The sequence below is a fragment of the Urocitellus parryii genome, unplaced genomic scaffold, assembly GCF_045843805.1.
Source record: "Urocitellus parryii isolate mUroPar1 unplaced genomic scaffold, mUroPar1.hap1 Scaffold_282, whole genome shotgun sequence".
Classification (NCBI taxonomy): Eukaryota; Metazoa; Chordata; class Mammalia; order Rodentia; family Sciuridae; genus Urocitellus; species Urocitellus parryii.
This window is the reverse complement of record NW_027552667.1, coordinates 202,938-219,914: the sequence shown is the minus strand read 5'-3', so window position 1 is coordinate 219,914 and position 16,977 is coordinate 202,938. Positions and strand designations below refer to the sequence as shown.

General features: G+C 39.7%; 1 protein-coding gene across 1 annotated transcript in view; it reads right to left on the bottom strand.

Annotated features, from left to right (window-relative positions):
- Nucleotides 1-1,382: 1,382 nt before the first annotated feature.
- Nucleotides 1,383-16,977, bottom strand: part of LOC144251909 (phosphatidylinositol 5-phosphate 4-kinase type-2 alpha-like) — a gene marked incomplete at its 3' end in the record, with an annotated part of 128,637 nt that continues 113,042 nt past the window's right edge. The window contains exons 5-6 of the mRNA XM_077794560.1: nucleotides 5,967-6,113; nucleotides 1,383-1,421 (exon numbers count right to left, since the gene is read on the bottom strand). Of these exons, the coding sequence (XP_077650686.1) occupies nucleotides 1,383-1,421; nucleotides 5,967-6,113 (186 nt within the window). The remainder of the gene's footprint in view (nucleotides 1,422-5,966; nucleotides 6,114-16,977) is intronic.

The window sequence follows — 16,977 nt, the reverse complement described above, 5'->3', positions numbered from 1 at the left end:
TCTGTATTATATACATGTACACCATACCAGCTCAGGCCCCATCTTCTTGGGGGCACCCCATCAGTCTCTCCAACTGGCCCTCTTTTCCGGGTGGGCTTATCTCTTTCTCCAGCTAATATGAAGTACCCACTGGGCCTCAGCACCTGCTGCTCTTCCTCACCTCGTCCTCTGGCTCACTCTTCCTTATTTATCAGGTTCCTAAACATCACCACATTTGGGAAGTTCTTGCCTGACCCTGCCCAGCCTGAGTCAGATGGTCTTGCTACATGCTCTAAGCTCTCTATCATAGTTCACAGGATACCACTATTTCCTACTTACTGGCAATGCCCCCTGATGGATATATCTGGGTGGCCAAATATTTAAGCCTCTGAAGCTGGGACACTAATCATGAAGATATTCACAAACACTTCTGAGTGAATAAGTGAAAGCAAATGAGCAAATTTATAAAATTTAAATCAAAACGGAATGATATGCTAAAAATTTAATTTAAAATGAAAGTTTAAACAAAAATCTTGAATCTATCTTTTCAAATGGAATAGTTAAGAAAAGGCACTTCTGAAGCTGGAGGGTAGGAAACGGTAATCCCTTTCATATAAGCATGTGTTGATTTGGGTTAGTTTAGATTTACATATAGGAATCGATTTCTCAATTCAAATTCAAATTCTTATTCAAACTGACCCTTCAAGTTGCCTATGCCTCTAATCTTGTCTAATCAACTAAATGTGATTCAAATATTACCTATTGTACCACAAGTCAGAAAAATATTTTAAAAAATATGTTCTCTTTATTCCTAATTTTTAAGCAATCATATATGTATATATATATAAAATTTCCTCCTGCCCCCACCCCCAGACAGGGTTTTGCTAAGTTTCTCAGGCTAGCCTTGAACTTGTGATCTTCCTGCCTCAGGTTTCTGAGTAGCTGGGATTACAGGTGTACATCATGCTCTATTTCCTATCTTAGTTGGAAAGGATTTTGGAAGCTCCTCCAAGCCAACACTTTACAGATGAGAAAATAAAGACTTAGAAAGGTCAAGAAACTTATTCAAGGTCACATCTAGGTAGTAAGTGGTAAAATGGCCTTGGAGACCTGGTCCAGGTGCAGGAGAGCATCCTGAGCTATAGATGCCATCCTTGTTAGGCTCACTATTCAGTTAACTAGGTTTTCAGCACATGAAATGCTTTTTTTCAATCACACTTACAACTAATAACTATTTCATTATTCAATAATCTGAGGAAAGGAAATGAAGGAGAATAGTCCTCAGTCCAAAAATGTGAAGGAAATGGGAAGAAACAGTGATGGAAGATGCAAAAAAAGAATTAACACTAGAGGGATGGAGCCAGCAAAGGCCAGGCACACACTGAGAATGGCACAAGGCTTACCTTTTCTTTGTCGCTAGCTTCTCTAGCCACTGTAGAGCCCTGAAACACAAAGAAATAATAAAAAATGTGCATACACCAGGCATCAAGTCTCAAACATATGAAATATGAAAATGGTCATGGGCAGAGCTGAGAATTCATTGAGTGCTGTTCTGCTCCAAGGCTCCTTCCAAGAGAGCTCCTCTTCCTTCCCCAACAAAGCTCTCAGCCTCATCTGGGGCCTCCCTGTAGGTGTTCTTATCTACTGAACACTCTTCTTCAACCCCACCCCTGTTGTCCTTACCTGGTCCATCTTTCTCTGGTTCATATCCATCTGGTGGAAGTCAGAAAACCTGACAATCACTTGAGCAATAACTTAAGTACTCGATTAAAACTACATTCATTGTCAGACATCAGTTAGTCTTAGTATTTTCAAAGGGGAAGGCAGTCATCAGTTGGCTGTGGTGACTGCCAGGGCAGTAAGTGCCTTTTCCCTGCATCACATCTTGCGGATGAGGGCACATCCTAACCCTTGGACTGTCTTCTCTACAACACCCACTGTTTCCTCTCATGTGTTAAGAGTTACTGAGGGGCAGTTTCTCCTTGCTCACACCTAAGCAAGTCCCCTGTGAGCACTTACTGATCCCTTTACTTTGGAGATTCCTTCAAAGACACACATTTACTTGTACCTCTTTTGTTCCAGGCCCTATGCTGAGCAGAAAGGTACAAAGTGGAAGAAAACACAGTCCTTGATCGCAGCAGTGTCTAGTCTACTGCAGACGTTTTCAAAACTGTTCCTCGGAGCTCTGGGTGTCCAAGACGACCAGATTCACCCCAGATGCCAACAGGGAGGCTTTGGGGGGGGGTACAGTTCAAGCAGAGAAACTTCCCTTTTCTTGTCTTTCTTTTTTTGTGGAAGATTTTAATTCAAAAGAGAAGCCGGGACACAAATGGTCCAGTATATTCCTAAATATGTTAACACAACAATCATTTCTTATTCTTTGTGCTCTATTGGGATGTTTTACTCACAGCAGGCATTTGCTGAATAAGTGGGAGAAGGATCACAGATCAATGATGGTCCCCCTTAACCCTGCACTAGACACCTGAGCTACAACAGGCCAGTCAAACTGTTTGTTAACTAGACTGTAGCTACTGCCTCGGAATACTAAGGTTAGCCAACCATTGAGGGACCTTATATTTGATTTGGGCAAAATGAAAGTAGCTCCCAGCTCTGTCACTCAGAGCAGCTCAGGTGTTGATAGGGATGCAAGTGGCCTAAAATTCACGTATGAAGACATTTGGGCTGAAGGGGAGGGAGGGAAGCCAAGACCAAGCTGCAGTCCCCCAGAATCAGTGTCCATCCCCTAATGCCCAGTGTCCCCAGCACTGTGGATGTGAGAGACCTTACCAATGCAGCACAGAAAATGCTACTGGTGCTTGGGGACAGTCAGAGGAGCACACAATCTATTTATCTAATTTTGCAGTACTGGGAATTGAACCCAAGGCTGTGCATGCTAGACAAGTATTCTACCATTAAGCTAATCTCCAGCCCTTTCTATATTTTGTTTTGACACAGAGTCTCACTAAGTTGCTCAGGCTGGCCTTGAACTTGTAACTTTCTACTGTGCAGAATTTATTTAGGGAGATGAAATTATGAAATGTAAGGCAAAATTTAAAAAATAATATCCAATCTACAATTATAACTTATACCAAGACATGTTTACTAGATGCCTACTTGTAGGAGGCCCCAAATTAGGCATTTTGGGGCCCCAAAATTAAAGAGAATTGGCTGGAAATGCAGCTCAGTGGTAGAGTGCTTGCATAGCAAGTATGAAGCCCAGGGTTTCATCCCCAGCACTGCAACAACAACAACAACAAAAAAACACAACAACAACAGCCTACCTTGAAGGTGCTCACATGCTAGCAAAATGGATGGGATAACAGCTGTGCCTTACTCTGGATGGCACACATATGTATCTCATTTAATCCTCCCAACAACCTCATAAACACAGGTAAACTCATCCCTGTTTTAACAGATGAAGAAACTAAGACTCATAAAGGTTCAGTAACTTGCATACAGCTACCAACTCATAAAACCCACACATGTGTGGGGCAGGGAGTATAACTTAGTGGCTAGCACTTGCCGAGCATGGGAAAAGCCCTGAGTTCAATTCCTAGCATCACACAAAAAGAAAGCCCTAGCATAAGTGCTTTTAGAGGTCACTCTGGCTTTCTGACATGGGACAGTCAAATTAGCACACAGACTGAATGTGCTGAGCAGCTCTGCAAAGGCTTCAAGAAAGAGCCAGTGGGGCAGGAGCCCTGGAGGGTGGCTGGGATTTCCCAAGGGACAATTCCAGGGAAACAAAATGGCTTGAGCTAAGACTTGGAAGCAAGACAGGGCAAGGCTGTATGTGATAGGTTGATCCAGTGGGTCTGGGAGATAAGCCTAGATTTCCTTCACTAGGACTAGCATTTCTCAGTGTGGCTGAGAACCTGGGTCTCTTATAGGAGTCTGTAGAGTCGAAACTGATTTTAGTAATTCTGAGTACTTTTATAATACTGAGACATTACTTGTCTTTTCGTTGTCTTGCTATTTATACGAATACTGCAAAAACACCAGTGGACAAAACTGCCAGCAGCTTAGCCCAAATCAAGCACAGAGCGGCACTAGATATATTGCTCATTTAAAAACAACAAAACAAACCTCATCACTTAAGAATGTCCTTGATGAAGCACTAAAATTAATTGCATTAGCTCTTGACCATGGAGTATACCCCTCCACTATTCTGTGTGGAAGTATGCATGAAGCACTTTTGTTTACAAAGAAATAATGTTTCTCAAGAACCATTTCTGTGATGGTTTCAGTTATGAGCTGAACTAGCCACCTTTTTCATGAAACAATATTTTTACTTGAAAGAAAAACTGACAATCTGTATTTGTTTAGCTCTGAGACTGGCAAATGTTTGCTCAAATGTGAACAAAGCTGCTAGCCTCCTGTATGTGCTGGGGAGCTATGTGCTCTCATTTCACAATTTGTTGAGAAAACCAGAATTTTGAAGAACTGATATCTACCTTGAGTTTGCCAGCTTCCCAGTACATGAGACTTTCCCAGTGAGATTGGTGATGATATTGATATGACTTTTTTTGATACAAAATAATGAAATGTGCCAATATTTGGAAGAACCACATAACTTAGGGAGTAAATATGTTCCTGATGACACGTGGCAGAAAATTACCTATGTGTACAAACAGACCAATAGATTTTAATATAAAGAGCACAAAATATTCAATGATATGATATCAGATTCCACAATGAAACTACACTTTGAGAATTTACCAACAGTCAAGTTTTGATGTAGTATAAAAGAAGAATATCTACAATTATGTGAAAAAGTCATTAAAACACACCCTTTTCCTTCCCAACTACATTATTGTGCAATGTCAGATTTTCATCCTTTACTGAAATCAAATAACATCATATTAAACTGATAGCACAATCAGATATGATATTCTATATTAATTCAGATATTATAGAGATTTACAAAAATTGTAAAGCAATGCTACTTATCTCATTAAGTTTTTCCTTTTGTTTTCATAAAAATATGTTAATGTGTAATGGTCTTATTATTTAAAATAAAACAAATATTTCTCATATTAACTTCTAATACTATAAATCTCTATAGACACAATCTACATAAAGGAAAGGCTTTTTGGGGGGCTTCTTTTATGAGCGTGAAAGGGTTCTAAGACTAAAAATCTTGAGTACCAACTGCTATAGAACAGAGATAGGCAAACTTTTCCAGGGGTCAGAGGATAATCAAGTCTTTGTGGTCTATAATGGTCCTTATAGTTACTGCTCAACTCCACCATCACAGTGCAAAAGTATCCACAGATAATACAGAAACAACGGGCAGGGCAACATTCCAATAAAACTTTATTTATAAAATGACTCCCAAGCTGGATTGGCAGATCATAGAGTGACAGTCTTTAACTTGGGCATTCTCCCACTGAGTCAGTGTTTCTGGAAGTCAGAACACATCACTCTACTCTCTGAATTTCCTGCGGCCCTCCTCACTCTAAGTCTTGGGGAAAAGTCTTCAAAGATTATGGCCAAGAATGTTCTTCCTTTAGCTCATCCCTTCATCTTCAAGTCTCTTTAATGTCATCCTGTCAGCTAAATCTTCCTTGATGCCCTCCCTATTTAAACCTATATCCCTTCCCCTCTTTGTTTCTATCTAAACACTTGCCACTTTCCTAATAGACTATGTAGCTTACTTATTATTCTTACTGTCTGCCTTTACCTGCCAGAATGCCACCTCCTTGAGGGCAGATTTGGTTTGTTTTGTTCATCATGCTATTCCCAGCACCTACGACAGTGCCCAGTAGGCGGCTGATGTTGAGTAAAGAGATACAACATCTCTAATATGTACAGTGTCTTTTGGTAAGTCAGAAAGCACTGATTGTTTTACCCAAAGGAGTGCACTGCTAATTTTCTGGTAATTTTAAGCTCTGAGTGCCTCCTAAACACTCGTTATAATCAAATACAACATTTATTACATGAATGAATAAGCTTGAGTCATTTAATGAAAATACAGTCAATCTTACCTTTAAGTCGTATTTCCTATATACAGATAAACGGTGGCTGAACACATTTCTTGTAACAATCACATATATTTCAACTCCATCAACATTAAGCCGGTACATGCCCAAGAACTGGGGAAGAAGGGTGATCCCGTGACATTCCACTATGTACTGCACAGGAGAGAAAGAAAAAGGAAATCTCCAATCAAAAGATGCTCATTTAGATGTTAAACACAAATTTTCCGCCTCAGGTGCTTATACAAGGCAAAAACCTGCAACTATTAAATATCTATTTACAGAAAATGATCTCATTTGTACTACTCACCCATTAGATACAGACACAGGTTAGAAAACTCAATTTTATCTGCAAAGATTTTTTTCACAACATTCTAAACTAGTTTGTGAAGTCAAAAACTTTGATATGATGGTGCAAGGTATGAGCACAAGCAATTGGTCCTTTCTGAAATTCCCTTCTACCTGGGGCCTCTGTTTCCACTTCAGAAGTCCTGACTTTATGTGGTGGAGGGAAAGTGAGTTGGTCACTAAGATCAGTTTCTTTAATGGTGCTGATGTCAAGATTAGAGGAAATTGTAGAAAGCCTTGTGTTAGAAGCATAGGCTTTCTGTTGCTCACTAAGACATTAAGGCTTAGAGTTAAATTGCTCACAAGAGCAGGGGTGTGAAGGGGCCCTGGCTACCATGGTGCTCACACTGGCTCCATAGACAGTGATAGAGTCTCTGGTCCTGTGCGGTTTCCATCCTGTCTACTGGACAAGCTCCAGGGCTGACACTGTTGCCAAAACATGGGATGGGTGTGCAGCACCACACACACACACACTAAAAAAAAAAAAAGAGTTGCAAAAACACAACATGACTGGAGGTCTTTAATGATAATACCCCATAGGGCCACAAGATGGAGCTACTTCTCCTGGAAAGTAGCTCTTTATTAACTGGTTTTCAAAGGAATGCTACATTTTTCTTTCTTTAAAATGGGGAAAAAAAGAAGATTCCCATAAAGCCCTTTTATATCCATGACATTTGTGTCAAATCTACAGGATAAAAAACAGCATGAATACCATGATTCCTATATTGTGCACATCATAAGCATATTTATACAGAAATGCCTATAAGAATGCTTGTCTAATGGTAATGGTTGTATTTTGGGCAATTTTGATCCTTTATAAAAATTATATGGCTTGAAATTTTCTTTTTTTTCCCTTTACAATCAACGTTTAATAAAAATAATTAGGATGTTCTACCAAACTTCTTAGTGGTAAACACTGTTAACATTTAACTATCTTATGAATTAAAGAGCCTTAGTTTTTATCTTTGAAGATGAACAACATCAGCATCTGGGTTTAATTTTGGCCACCCAGAGTTTTGACAAATTTTAAACATGCTATGCACCACACTTTTTCTTACTGACAATAATTGAGCTATATATTTAATTCGATGTATTTTCTGAGTCGAGTTTCATCTTAGCTTGTTTTTTGAAATCAGATGAATAGAACATTTTCTATTTCTTTCCTTTCAAAACATAATAAATCCACTTGCGTTTTACTAATGCACAACAGGTGGGAGATAGTGCTTGGCTGAGAAGAAAATGTCTCACATGTGATCTAGAAAATAAAAAGGGTTGTTGTTTCCCACCTGGAGAAAGGTGGTCGAATGGGCCTTAACAGAGATTGCTGGCATCTCTACTGTGTAAGTGAGGTAAAAAGATGGAAGGTTTGCAAACTAGAGAGACATGCATGCATGTCTTCAGGTTGCCATTTACTAGCTGTGGAATCTTGTGTAAGGAACTAAATCACTCTGCACTGTAGTTTCATTTTTTTTCCTCCCCAGAAAACAAGTACCATAATCCTACCTTGAAGGTGGCTGTGGGGATGACAAATAACGATATGTTAAAATACCTCATGCAAAGCTGTGTACTGAAATAAAGTCTTCCTCCAGCTGCAGATAATGGTAATAATTTTCCTTCATAACCCTGTTAAGAAATTTTATCTGGGCTCAGGGTGTATTCCTGTAATCCCAGCAGCTTGGGAGGCTGAGACAGAGGGATCATAAGTTCAAAGCCAGTCTCAGCAACTTAGATAGACCCTGTCTTAAAATGCAAAATAAAAACAGGCTGTGGATGTGACTCGGTAAATAAGCACTCCTGGGTTCAATCCTCATACAAAAAAAAAGAAGAGGAAGAAGAGGAAGAAGAGGAGGAAGAGGAGGGAGGAGGAGGAGGAGGAGGAGGAGGAGGAGGAGGAGGAGGAGAAGAAATTTTAATGTTATTCCTATTTTGGAGTTTTGGCTCCAAATGCAGCCCTGTCTTGGAGGTATGCTCCGAGAGGGATTCTGTGGTAAGTATTTTTCTTTGTGTGTGTGGTAGTTATTTCAGGCCCATAAGATACGCCACTGCCCTGGGCACTGGCTGCTCGACTCCTCTTTATGCTGTTCTGCTCATAGAATTCTCATCCTGGACAACCAGTAAGAAGTCCTGCCAGTGGAGAATGTCTCTTTGATTAAAACCTCAGATAATGCCTGGCTCACAGTGGATGCTAACCATGATCATGCTGAATACATTAAAGCAGTCCTTCCAGTGTTATACAGGACATCATGGACAATTTTTTTTTTTAAGGGAAAAACACCCCATACAGATTACATTCTATAACTTCTCTGCCTTTACAATTAGATACATTTCTACAATGAAAAATCAGATCAGATTTCATCTACTCCATCAACGTGTCAACGTGTACTTGTTCTCAAAGATGTGGCTTACCTGTGGGGCTCTTTGGTGAACATCTTGAAAAATATAGATTAAATGAACTTCAAACTCCTGAGTGTATACACATGTACAAAGACATAGAGCATATCAAAGCCTACCTATTAGAATTCAACGCTGCCAAGATGTAGTTGGTGTTAAAAGTTTAGAGAGCACTGAAAGGTCAAAATTTTGTGGAACAGAAAATTCTACCCATTCACTGTATTTGTGTGTGGGGACGCTAGGAAAAGGATTCACTGCTGCCTTTTAGTAAAGGAAGAGTGAGCTGGGGCTGTGAAGCCAGGGTTGGGGTCCACTGTACTTCATCATGACATGCTGCTATGTGCAGGAGTTAATGAAAAAAAGGCTGTTAAATTTGCACCTGCTGACTATGGAGATGCCACACACAAACTCCTAACACAAGTGGGCTTATCTACAAGGACTCCTGCACGTAGAGAGTGCTAGAGGTGATCCCCAAACCAGGGAGATTGTAAATTCATGCTCATGGCTTTAGCTGGGCCCTCAACACCAATCGCTAGCTTTGTGAACTTGGGTAAGAGTTATTCAACCTCTCTGCATCTGGAAAATAGGGGTAAGAATAGTACTTAATGCATAGTGTCTCTGTGATAACTAAATTGATTACAAAATTCTTAGAACAGAGTCTGAAGCATTAAAAGTAGTATGGAAATATTATTTGTAATTCAAACTTTTAATGTTTTCCCCAAACCTTAACCCCCCAGCTCTTAATATCCATTCATAAATTCATATTAAAAATGCTTATTAAACATCCATTAAATGCCTAGCACTGAGTGGTGCCAACCATACAGCGGGGAACAGACTTGGTTCTCATCCCTATGTACCTTATCCTTCAGCGGTGGGAATAAAATTCACACCCAGAAGTTTACATTCTTGGTTTTCTGTTGCCAAATCTCCCAGCAGCTGCAGGGTGGCTCCACAGCCCACCTCATGCTCTAGTGGGAGGGGTGATGGTGGAGCTCCTTCCCAACGACCAGTCTCTGTGCTCATCCTGGACCAGTCTCTGTGCTCATCCTGGGATCTACCTCATTGGGTTTTCAGACACCATCCACTTCCAGCCCAGGAGCCTCAACCTGGGTCCCTCCACCTGTAGCTTCTCAGCATAAAACAAGTACAAAAATCAAAACACTCCCTCAACTAGGGATTCAGTGACACGAAGAACTGTCTGGCAGTGACTGGACAGGCCTTGTGAGAATAGCTGGGGACATGTAAGAACTCTACTCGCTGGGTATCTGGTGATATCAGGAATTAACTGTCTATGTTGTTAGTGTGATAAGATATATTTCAGAGAAGCATATTAAAGTATTCATAGAGGGAATAGTGTTTGCCATTTACTTTGAAATAATTCAGCATAAAACCAAAATAATGTGTACATGGTAAAATGTCAGTTGTTAAATCCTTGATGATGGGTATAAGCTACCAATTTTCTGAATGTTTGAAAATTTTTATAATAAAAATAAAAGTAAACAAAATCTTTTCTTTAACCTCACATCTCTTCATCTATGGTGTCACTTTCTCTCTCTCACAACTTGTTGTAAGATCTGTCTACACTTTGGTTCTTCCTTATCTCCCATCCATTCTGGAACACACTGCTTCCTGAATCGTGCCCTCCTCCTCTTCAGTGTGACTACTCTCACTAAGATCATCAGCGACGCTCAAGTGGTCAAATATCGGTATAGATGCTTCTCAGTGTTTCTCTGAGCAAGTGACCCTGTTGTTTAGGATCTTTCCTGACTGACATTCTTCCTTGGCTTCTGAGATACCATGTTGTTCTCCTGGTTTTCTTCCTTTCATTCTTTCAACCCTTTTCCGACCTGTTGGTCAATTCTGCCTCCTCTATGTGCCCATGAAATGTGGGATTTCCTCAGGGCCTCAACCTAGGCAGGCTCTCTCATCCCATTCTATACTATTAGTACCTCCCAAGCTTATCATATCCAGTCAACAATCTTTCTATTGAATTTCACACTCACAGAATTAAATTAGTTTAATGAGGTTTCCATGCCAATTATAAGTTTCATAAAGGTAACACTGTGTCAATTTTATTCAATGTAAGATCTCCTGTGCTTAGTGGGTGGGACGTAGCATGTAAGGGTACTTAATAAATGACTTAGACAAATAAATGAATGGAACTAATTTAAAAAGTAACCTAAGACTTTTCTTACAGATGCCTACATTCTCCACTATGTTCGTAATTAATACCATGACTTTCACCTTTGTTGTAAATGTGAAGATTCTGGAATTTGAAAACAGAAGAAAATCCAACGTGATTTGTGATGAAAGACAAGTCCAGGAGTTTTTATCATGATGCATGATGGCTATGATAAATGAAGAATATGATATGAGAAAAATGTGGGGGATGGGGGTAGTTAAAGGCATATGGCAATCATAAAAGGAGAAAAAGAAGGTATCACAAAATAATTCTTTAAGGATGTTAATCTTATAAAAAACACTGTTGCATGGTTAACCTAGGGGTAAACTTGGAAGGGAATGCGGATGTTCTAGAGCTTTTACTCTCTGGAGAAACTGCACTGCTGGGTGTTTCAGCACGCTCTGTACCATAAAGCCACACATGAGGAATACAACTTTAAGGGAAGGAGGGAGAGATGAATCATAGAATTTCTGATACAATTTATTGCTAAATAAGACCAAAGAATAATGCTCAATGGTTTCTATAGAATCCACACTTAAAATTGTTCCAACTTCCCCAAGAATGTGTGAACTTATAAAACTGATAAATAATGACCTCTTTAAACTGCAGGATCACAGCAATCCAAGACTGTCTGCTCCCTGCCCTTGATTCCTTCCTATTTTCACCCCTGCAGAGGAGAAGGGGTCTTCTGTTTTAATACTGCTTAGATGTGGTACTTAGGGGGTCCTCCATTTGAACAGGGGAGAAACATGCTGTTTTTAAGATGCCCCTCTCTTAAGAACAGGAAGAGAGGGACACAGGGACTGCGGATGGCTTAAGCAGGAAAAAGAAGAATAACGTGAGCAAGACCTGGGGGTCTAGGGGGTAATGGAGTTGGGAAGGAAGAAGGAAGGCAGGCAGGAAGGGAGGGAGGGAGACTTCCAGGAGCACCAGATGGGATCCTAAAATGATCTCTGAGAAATGGTTTTATTTTAAATGCATGATGCAAACTCTAAGTTTTAAGGAATCTCCATAAAATACCTTCCAAAAATGAATAATGTTGCATATGTTGATGTATCTGTGTATCAAGTAAGGTAATATTTTGTACATAGACAAGAAACATAAAAACATTATTTCTACCTTCTGATACTTTTAGGCTCACAACTGAGACTGTTCCCTTTAAGAACTTAAACATCACAAACAAATTAACAAAATAACTTGATAATAAGTGCTTCAAAAATAATAAGGCTGCACTGGGAGCACCATAATGTTATGCTTTTAATAATCTATTATTTAGCATGAGCATTTTTCATAAGTTAAAAATATTCTCAGCATCTATCCACTTCCTTTTAACGTTACTGATTCAATTACAAGACAATCTAAGGATGGCTGCTTTCTCCCTTCTGCAAGATTAATTTCTATATTGTAAGAATGGAAAAGTAACTATTTAATCCTCAAGATTACTTTTTAAGAAAAGTACAAATATTTCTTCCATGTTCAACCACTGTCTTCTTGTAGCTACCAGGTACTCCTTCTCCACTGGCAAAAAGGCATAATCAAAATGGGGTTTGCTACCTGTTGTACCAACGTTTCAATTTATAGGCTCAACAGGTACCATCAAAGGAGATTAGGCCCCTGTTGGACCAACATTTAGCAACACTGGCCATTGTATCACATGTGTGGCCTGAAATTAGGAGCACACATTAGACTAGAGATTATTCTCCAGGGAAAGGACAGGCACATCTGTGTAATATTCAAGAGCGCTCCTGTCAGTGGCTCCTCAGATCCGGATTTTCTCCACCCCACACATTGCTTTCTGTGGTACAATGCTCCCCAGGTCTCTTATAGCAAAGTTCTTTTCCAACATCAAAGAAGCCCCTTTCTGGAATCTGTAGTGATAACTTTCAAACTTTTTTTTTTTTTTTGTACCAGGGATTGAACCCAGGGGCACTTAACCACTGAGCCACACCCCCAGCCCCTTTTACTTTTTTATTTTGAGGCAGGGTCTCACTAAATTGCTTAGAGCTTCACTAAGTTGTTGAGGCTGACTTGGAACTTTCGGTCCTCCTTGCCTAAACCTCCCAAATTGTTGGGATTACAGGCGTGAGCCACCGCATCTGGCCTGTAGCAGTGACTTTCAGATGCTTATAATGCAACAATAACACTAAGCTTTCCTCTGAATAGATGCTGAATATTTAGTTCCAAATTTTAAAAAGTGAACTTGATTATCGTCTATTCTTATTATACTCTTTATATGCAGTAAAATCAATCAATCAATCACAATTGTTTTTGGGGTCAGCTTCCATATTTTCCACATTAAATTCGTTGCATTAGCTATGTTTGCATTTTAAAAATTGTTTTTAATTATGCATTGTTCACCCTTTTATTTTCATAGCAGGGCACGTCATGTCACCTCTTTCAGTTATTTATCATGCAGGGGCTTCTGTTTTTTTCTAAGAGTGTTCTTAGAAACTTACATTTGCTGGTTATGTTTGGTCTGTAAATGCTGGTTTCAACATTAACAGCTATTACTGTTTTCTGTCTTCTTTTAAAAAATGCATTTATAAGTGATGACATGGTATCATCAATAGAGGCAAAATTTCTTTCTTCCTTGGTTTCCTTAGAACTTTTTCTGGTATAACTGTGGGCTTGTTACAACTGTGATGCACTGATAAATTGACATCATGGAAGCAGACTTTCAAAAACATAAAATGTTAACAGCCACAAGATCTCAGTTCTCTTTGCTCTTAGGCAGTCACTGAGAATAACAAGTATTATGAATCCCTGATTTGTTGCTCTTCTCATGCAAAATGAAATGCCATTAAAAGATTCACAGCTGACTGAAGGCTTCAGCAGAGAGGGTTCTAAGTGATGTGCTCCAACAGATAAATATTTATATCTCCGTGTGATAGTGTGAACCTGGGCTCTGGCTTTCGGAAATTGCTGTTATTATCACGTTTCACTCATTTTTTTTTTAGAGGCTTGAAGTGACAATTTAATATAGCTTCAAATTAATACTTCAATGTAAAGTCTTGTTTCACTTAATGTTTTTGAAAGGTTAAATTATCTGTAATCCTTATTGTGCCTCTGGCTATGTTTACAGGCCACCCCAACATCAGAGAGAAAGAGTGAGGTGAAGATAGGAGAAAGGAGAAAGAAAGGAAGGCAGGGGGAGGGAGGAGGCGGGTGGGGGTGGCGGCGGGGGAGGAAGGACTCAAGCCAATCTGATTGCTTTGTTTTAGAATGACCAAAGAAATAAATAATCCAAACTCACTGAATTCCTGCTTTGGTATGTTTTGAGACATGGTCTATAAGTATCAGTTAATAAAATACTGATAAGAATACTGGCTTTGAATAGTTCTGAATTCAAAGAAGAACATAAAGATAACTTCATTTAAGCAAATGTAAATACAAAACTCTACTGCTTTTCTTAAGCTTCAGAAAAACCAGGCTTAAAAGGAACAAACATTCTTCTGTGGTGCTTACAGTGATTCTTAGCACTAAGATAGAAAGAATATGTGCAAATGCAAGTGCTGCTCTTAATTCCATTTGTTCCATGCTACAATAAAGATCTATAAATAGCATCAAGAATGAAATAACTTCATAAAACATATCACAAAGTACTTTATCATGAGCACAGATGGAATTTACTATAATTGAGAAGCAGAATGGCTGCTTGAGCATCACAACTAATGGGGAATGCCTAACAGGAAGCTTAGCTGCTATCAAAGCCAGGAGGGTTCTAGATCTGTCCCCTCAGCCCTCAAATATTCCAGAGCTGTGTCCTGAGTAACATAGCCTGGGACCAAGGTGGGGAGGAGGTGGACATTGGAGCAGGTGTGCCCAAGAGCAGGTGGAGAGTTCAGGGCCCCAGATAGTGTGGGGTGCAGAGCTGGCAGCAGTCAGGAAGTGCTGGATAGAACCCATCACAGAAATCCTCAGTGAGGAGGGTGAAGGGGGCTGGTTGGGTCCTGAATGGGGAGCACCTTTCTCTGCAGAGACAAAACTCTCTGGGGAAACAGCTCCCCTTAATCAGCCTCTGAGATCTTCCAAGGCCTTCCAGAGATGAGGATAAGCAATGAGCTCAGCAAAGCAAGTATGGTACAGGGAGAAGTGATAATTAGATCTCTATAGAGATGCCTTGCCACCTAGCTGTAGATGGCCCACAGGTGCAGCTCCTTCTGGCTCTCACACTCCACAGTGCCCACCAGCATGGCTGAGGCTCCATCAGGACATCATGGCACTGTGACTTTTCCCTTTCCCCAATCTTACTTCTTTCCTCTGCCTTGCATAGGCATTGATCCATGATCAAATGCTGCCCCTAAAGTTTGGGTGTGCATATGGTTTGGCAGGTCACTGTATGAGCGTCAGCAGACATGAGACCCAGCAAATTTCAGAAACCAGGAGTTGCAGAGGTTAAGACCACCAGAAACAGATTTTGAGCAGTTTTGCACAAAATGTTTTAAAGGATGAAATATCATGGCTGGAGACGGAGCTCGGTGATAGAATTCTTGCTTAGCTCATGTGGGCCCTGGGTTTAATCCCCAGCACTTTTTTTTTTTTTTTAAGATGCAGTTTCAGAGACAAGCATATTAAAACAAAACAAACAAATAAACAAACAAACAAACAAAAATCCCCAGTAATGAACTGGCAGATTTGGAAAAATTTTCTAGGAATACTTCTGGGATTAGAAAGATACTTGTTGAAATAAAAAAAAAAATCATCGGGCAGGTGAGATAATAGATTAAAACAATGTAAATACAAAACTCTGCTGCTTAGGAAATGGATGATACAGCAGAGAAACTTGCCTAGAAGTGAGCAGAATGGAAAATGGTAAAAAGAACAATTAAAATTAAAGACTGCAGGGCCACAGTGAGAATATTAAATATATAGCTCCCAGAGAGATTGGAGAAGAAAATACAGGACAGAGATAATGTTTAAAGAGAAAAGAACTATGAAATTTCTAGAAACTGGAGAAAAACTGTTATAGGAAAGCTTGCTGGGGAGTGTCCTGGGCAGCCCTCTAGATGCTGGGGGACCAAACGGCTGAGAATGCTGAGACCAGAGGACTACACATGTTCTGAGAGCAGAAGAAACTCCATGATGACAAACACCTTCCTGAGGTTTCCAGGAGAAAGCAAGAAAAGTATCACAGCTTTTTCTGGCAGCAGAAGGTCTGGTGGGAGCTCAGGTCTCATAGTGCTTTGGTACTTATAGGATGCAGAATCTTAAAGTACTTTTCAAATTCCAACTGGCCATTCCTCCAGAGAGTGAATGAAAAGACAAAGACCAGGGCAGTGGTGGTGCACATCTATAATCCCAGTTATTTTGGAGACTGAAGTGGGAGGATTGCTTGCGTATAGGAGTTTGAGGCCAGCCTGGACAACATAGCAAGTTATCTGTCTCTAAAACAAAACACAAAAACAAAAACAAACAAGAAAGTCCAAGGGCAGACTCAGGAGAGAGCTCAGAAGGTTCTGTTTCAAATCGCAGGTACTGACCTGTCCTGGGGCAGTGAGTCAGAACTTGCATTTCCACAGGATTCTCAGGTCTGTCACAGTCAAAGCCTGAGAAGCACTAATGTAACCCATTACCTTTTCTCGTTCGGAACCACCCACCTTATTCTTTTGCTTTTAGTGTCTCAGTTTTATTCTACTTATGCCTCATCCTTCAAATAATAATACCAATGCCACTGTCCCCCAGGGAAGGATAAACAAAGGTGCTCTAAGGAAGTTATGTTCACACTAAAATCTTCTACTGAAAGTTAAGGCACTAACTTAAGGACAGATTTGAACTTGTTTTATTAATTTCATCAATTTATTGATTCAGTCACTTTGAAATAAAAAACAAATTTAAACCCTATATTTGTTTTTTTGTAGTTTTTTTAAATTTGTTCTTTTTAGCATTACATGACAGTAGAATGTACTTTGACATATCATACATACGTGGATCATAACTTCCCATTCTTGTTTAAACCCTACATTTCAGAAGCTTAAAATAATTATTTTTAATGCTATTTTTGTAAGTTCTTCCTTGATCACACTACCTTGTAACTTTCCAAAAGTTATACTGTAAGTCCTGTAAAAGTTCTAAAATTTTATTGACAGTGTCACTAAATTT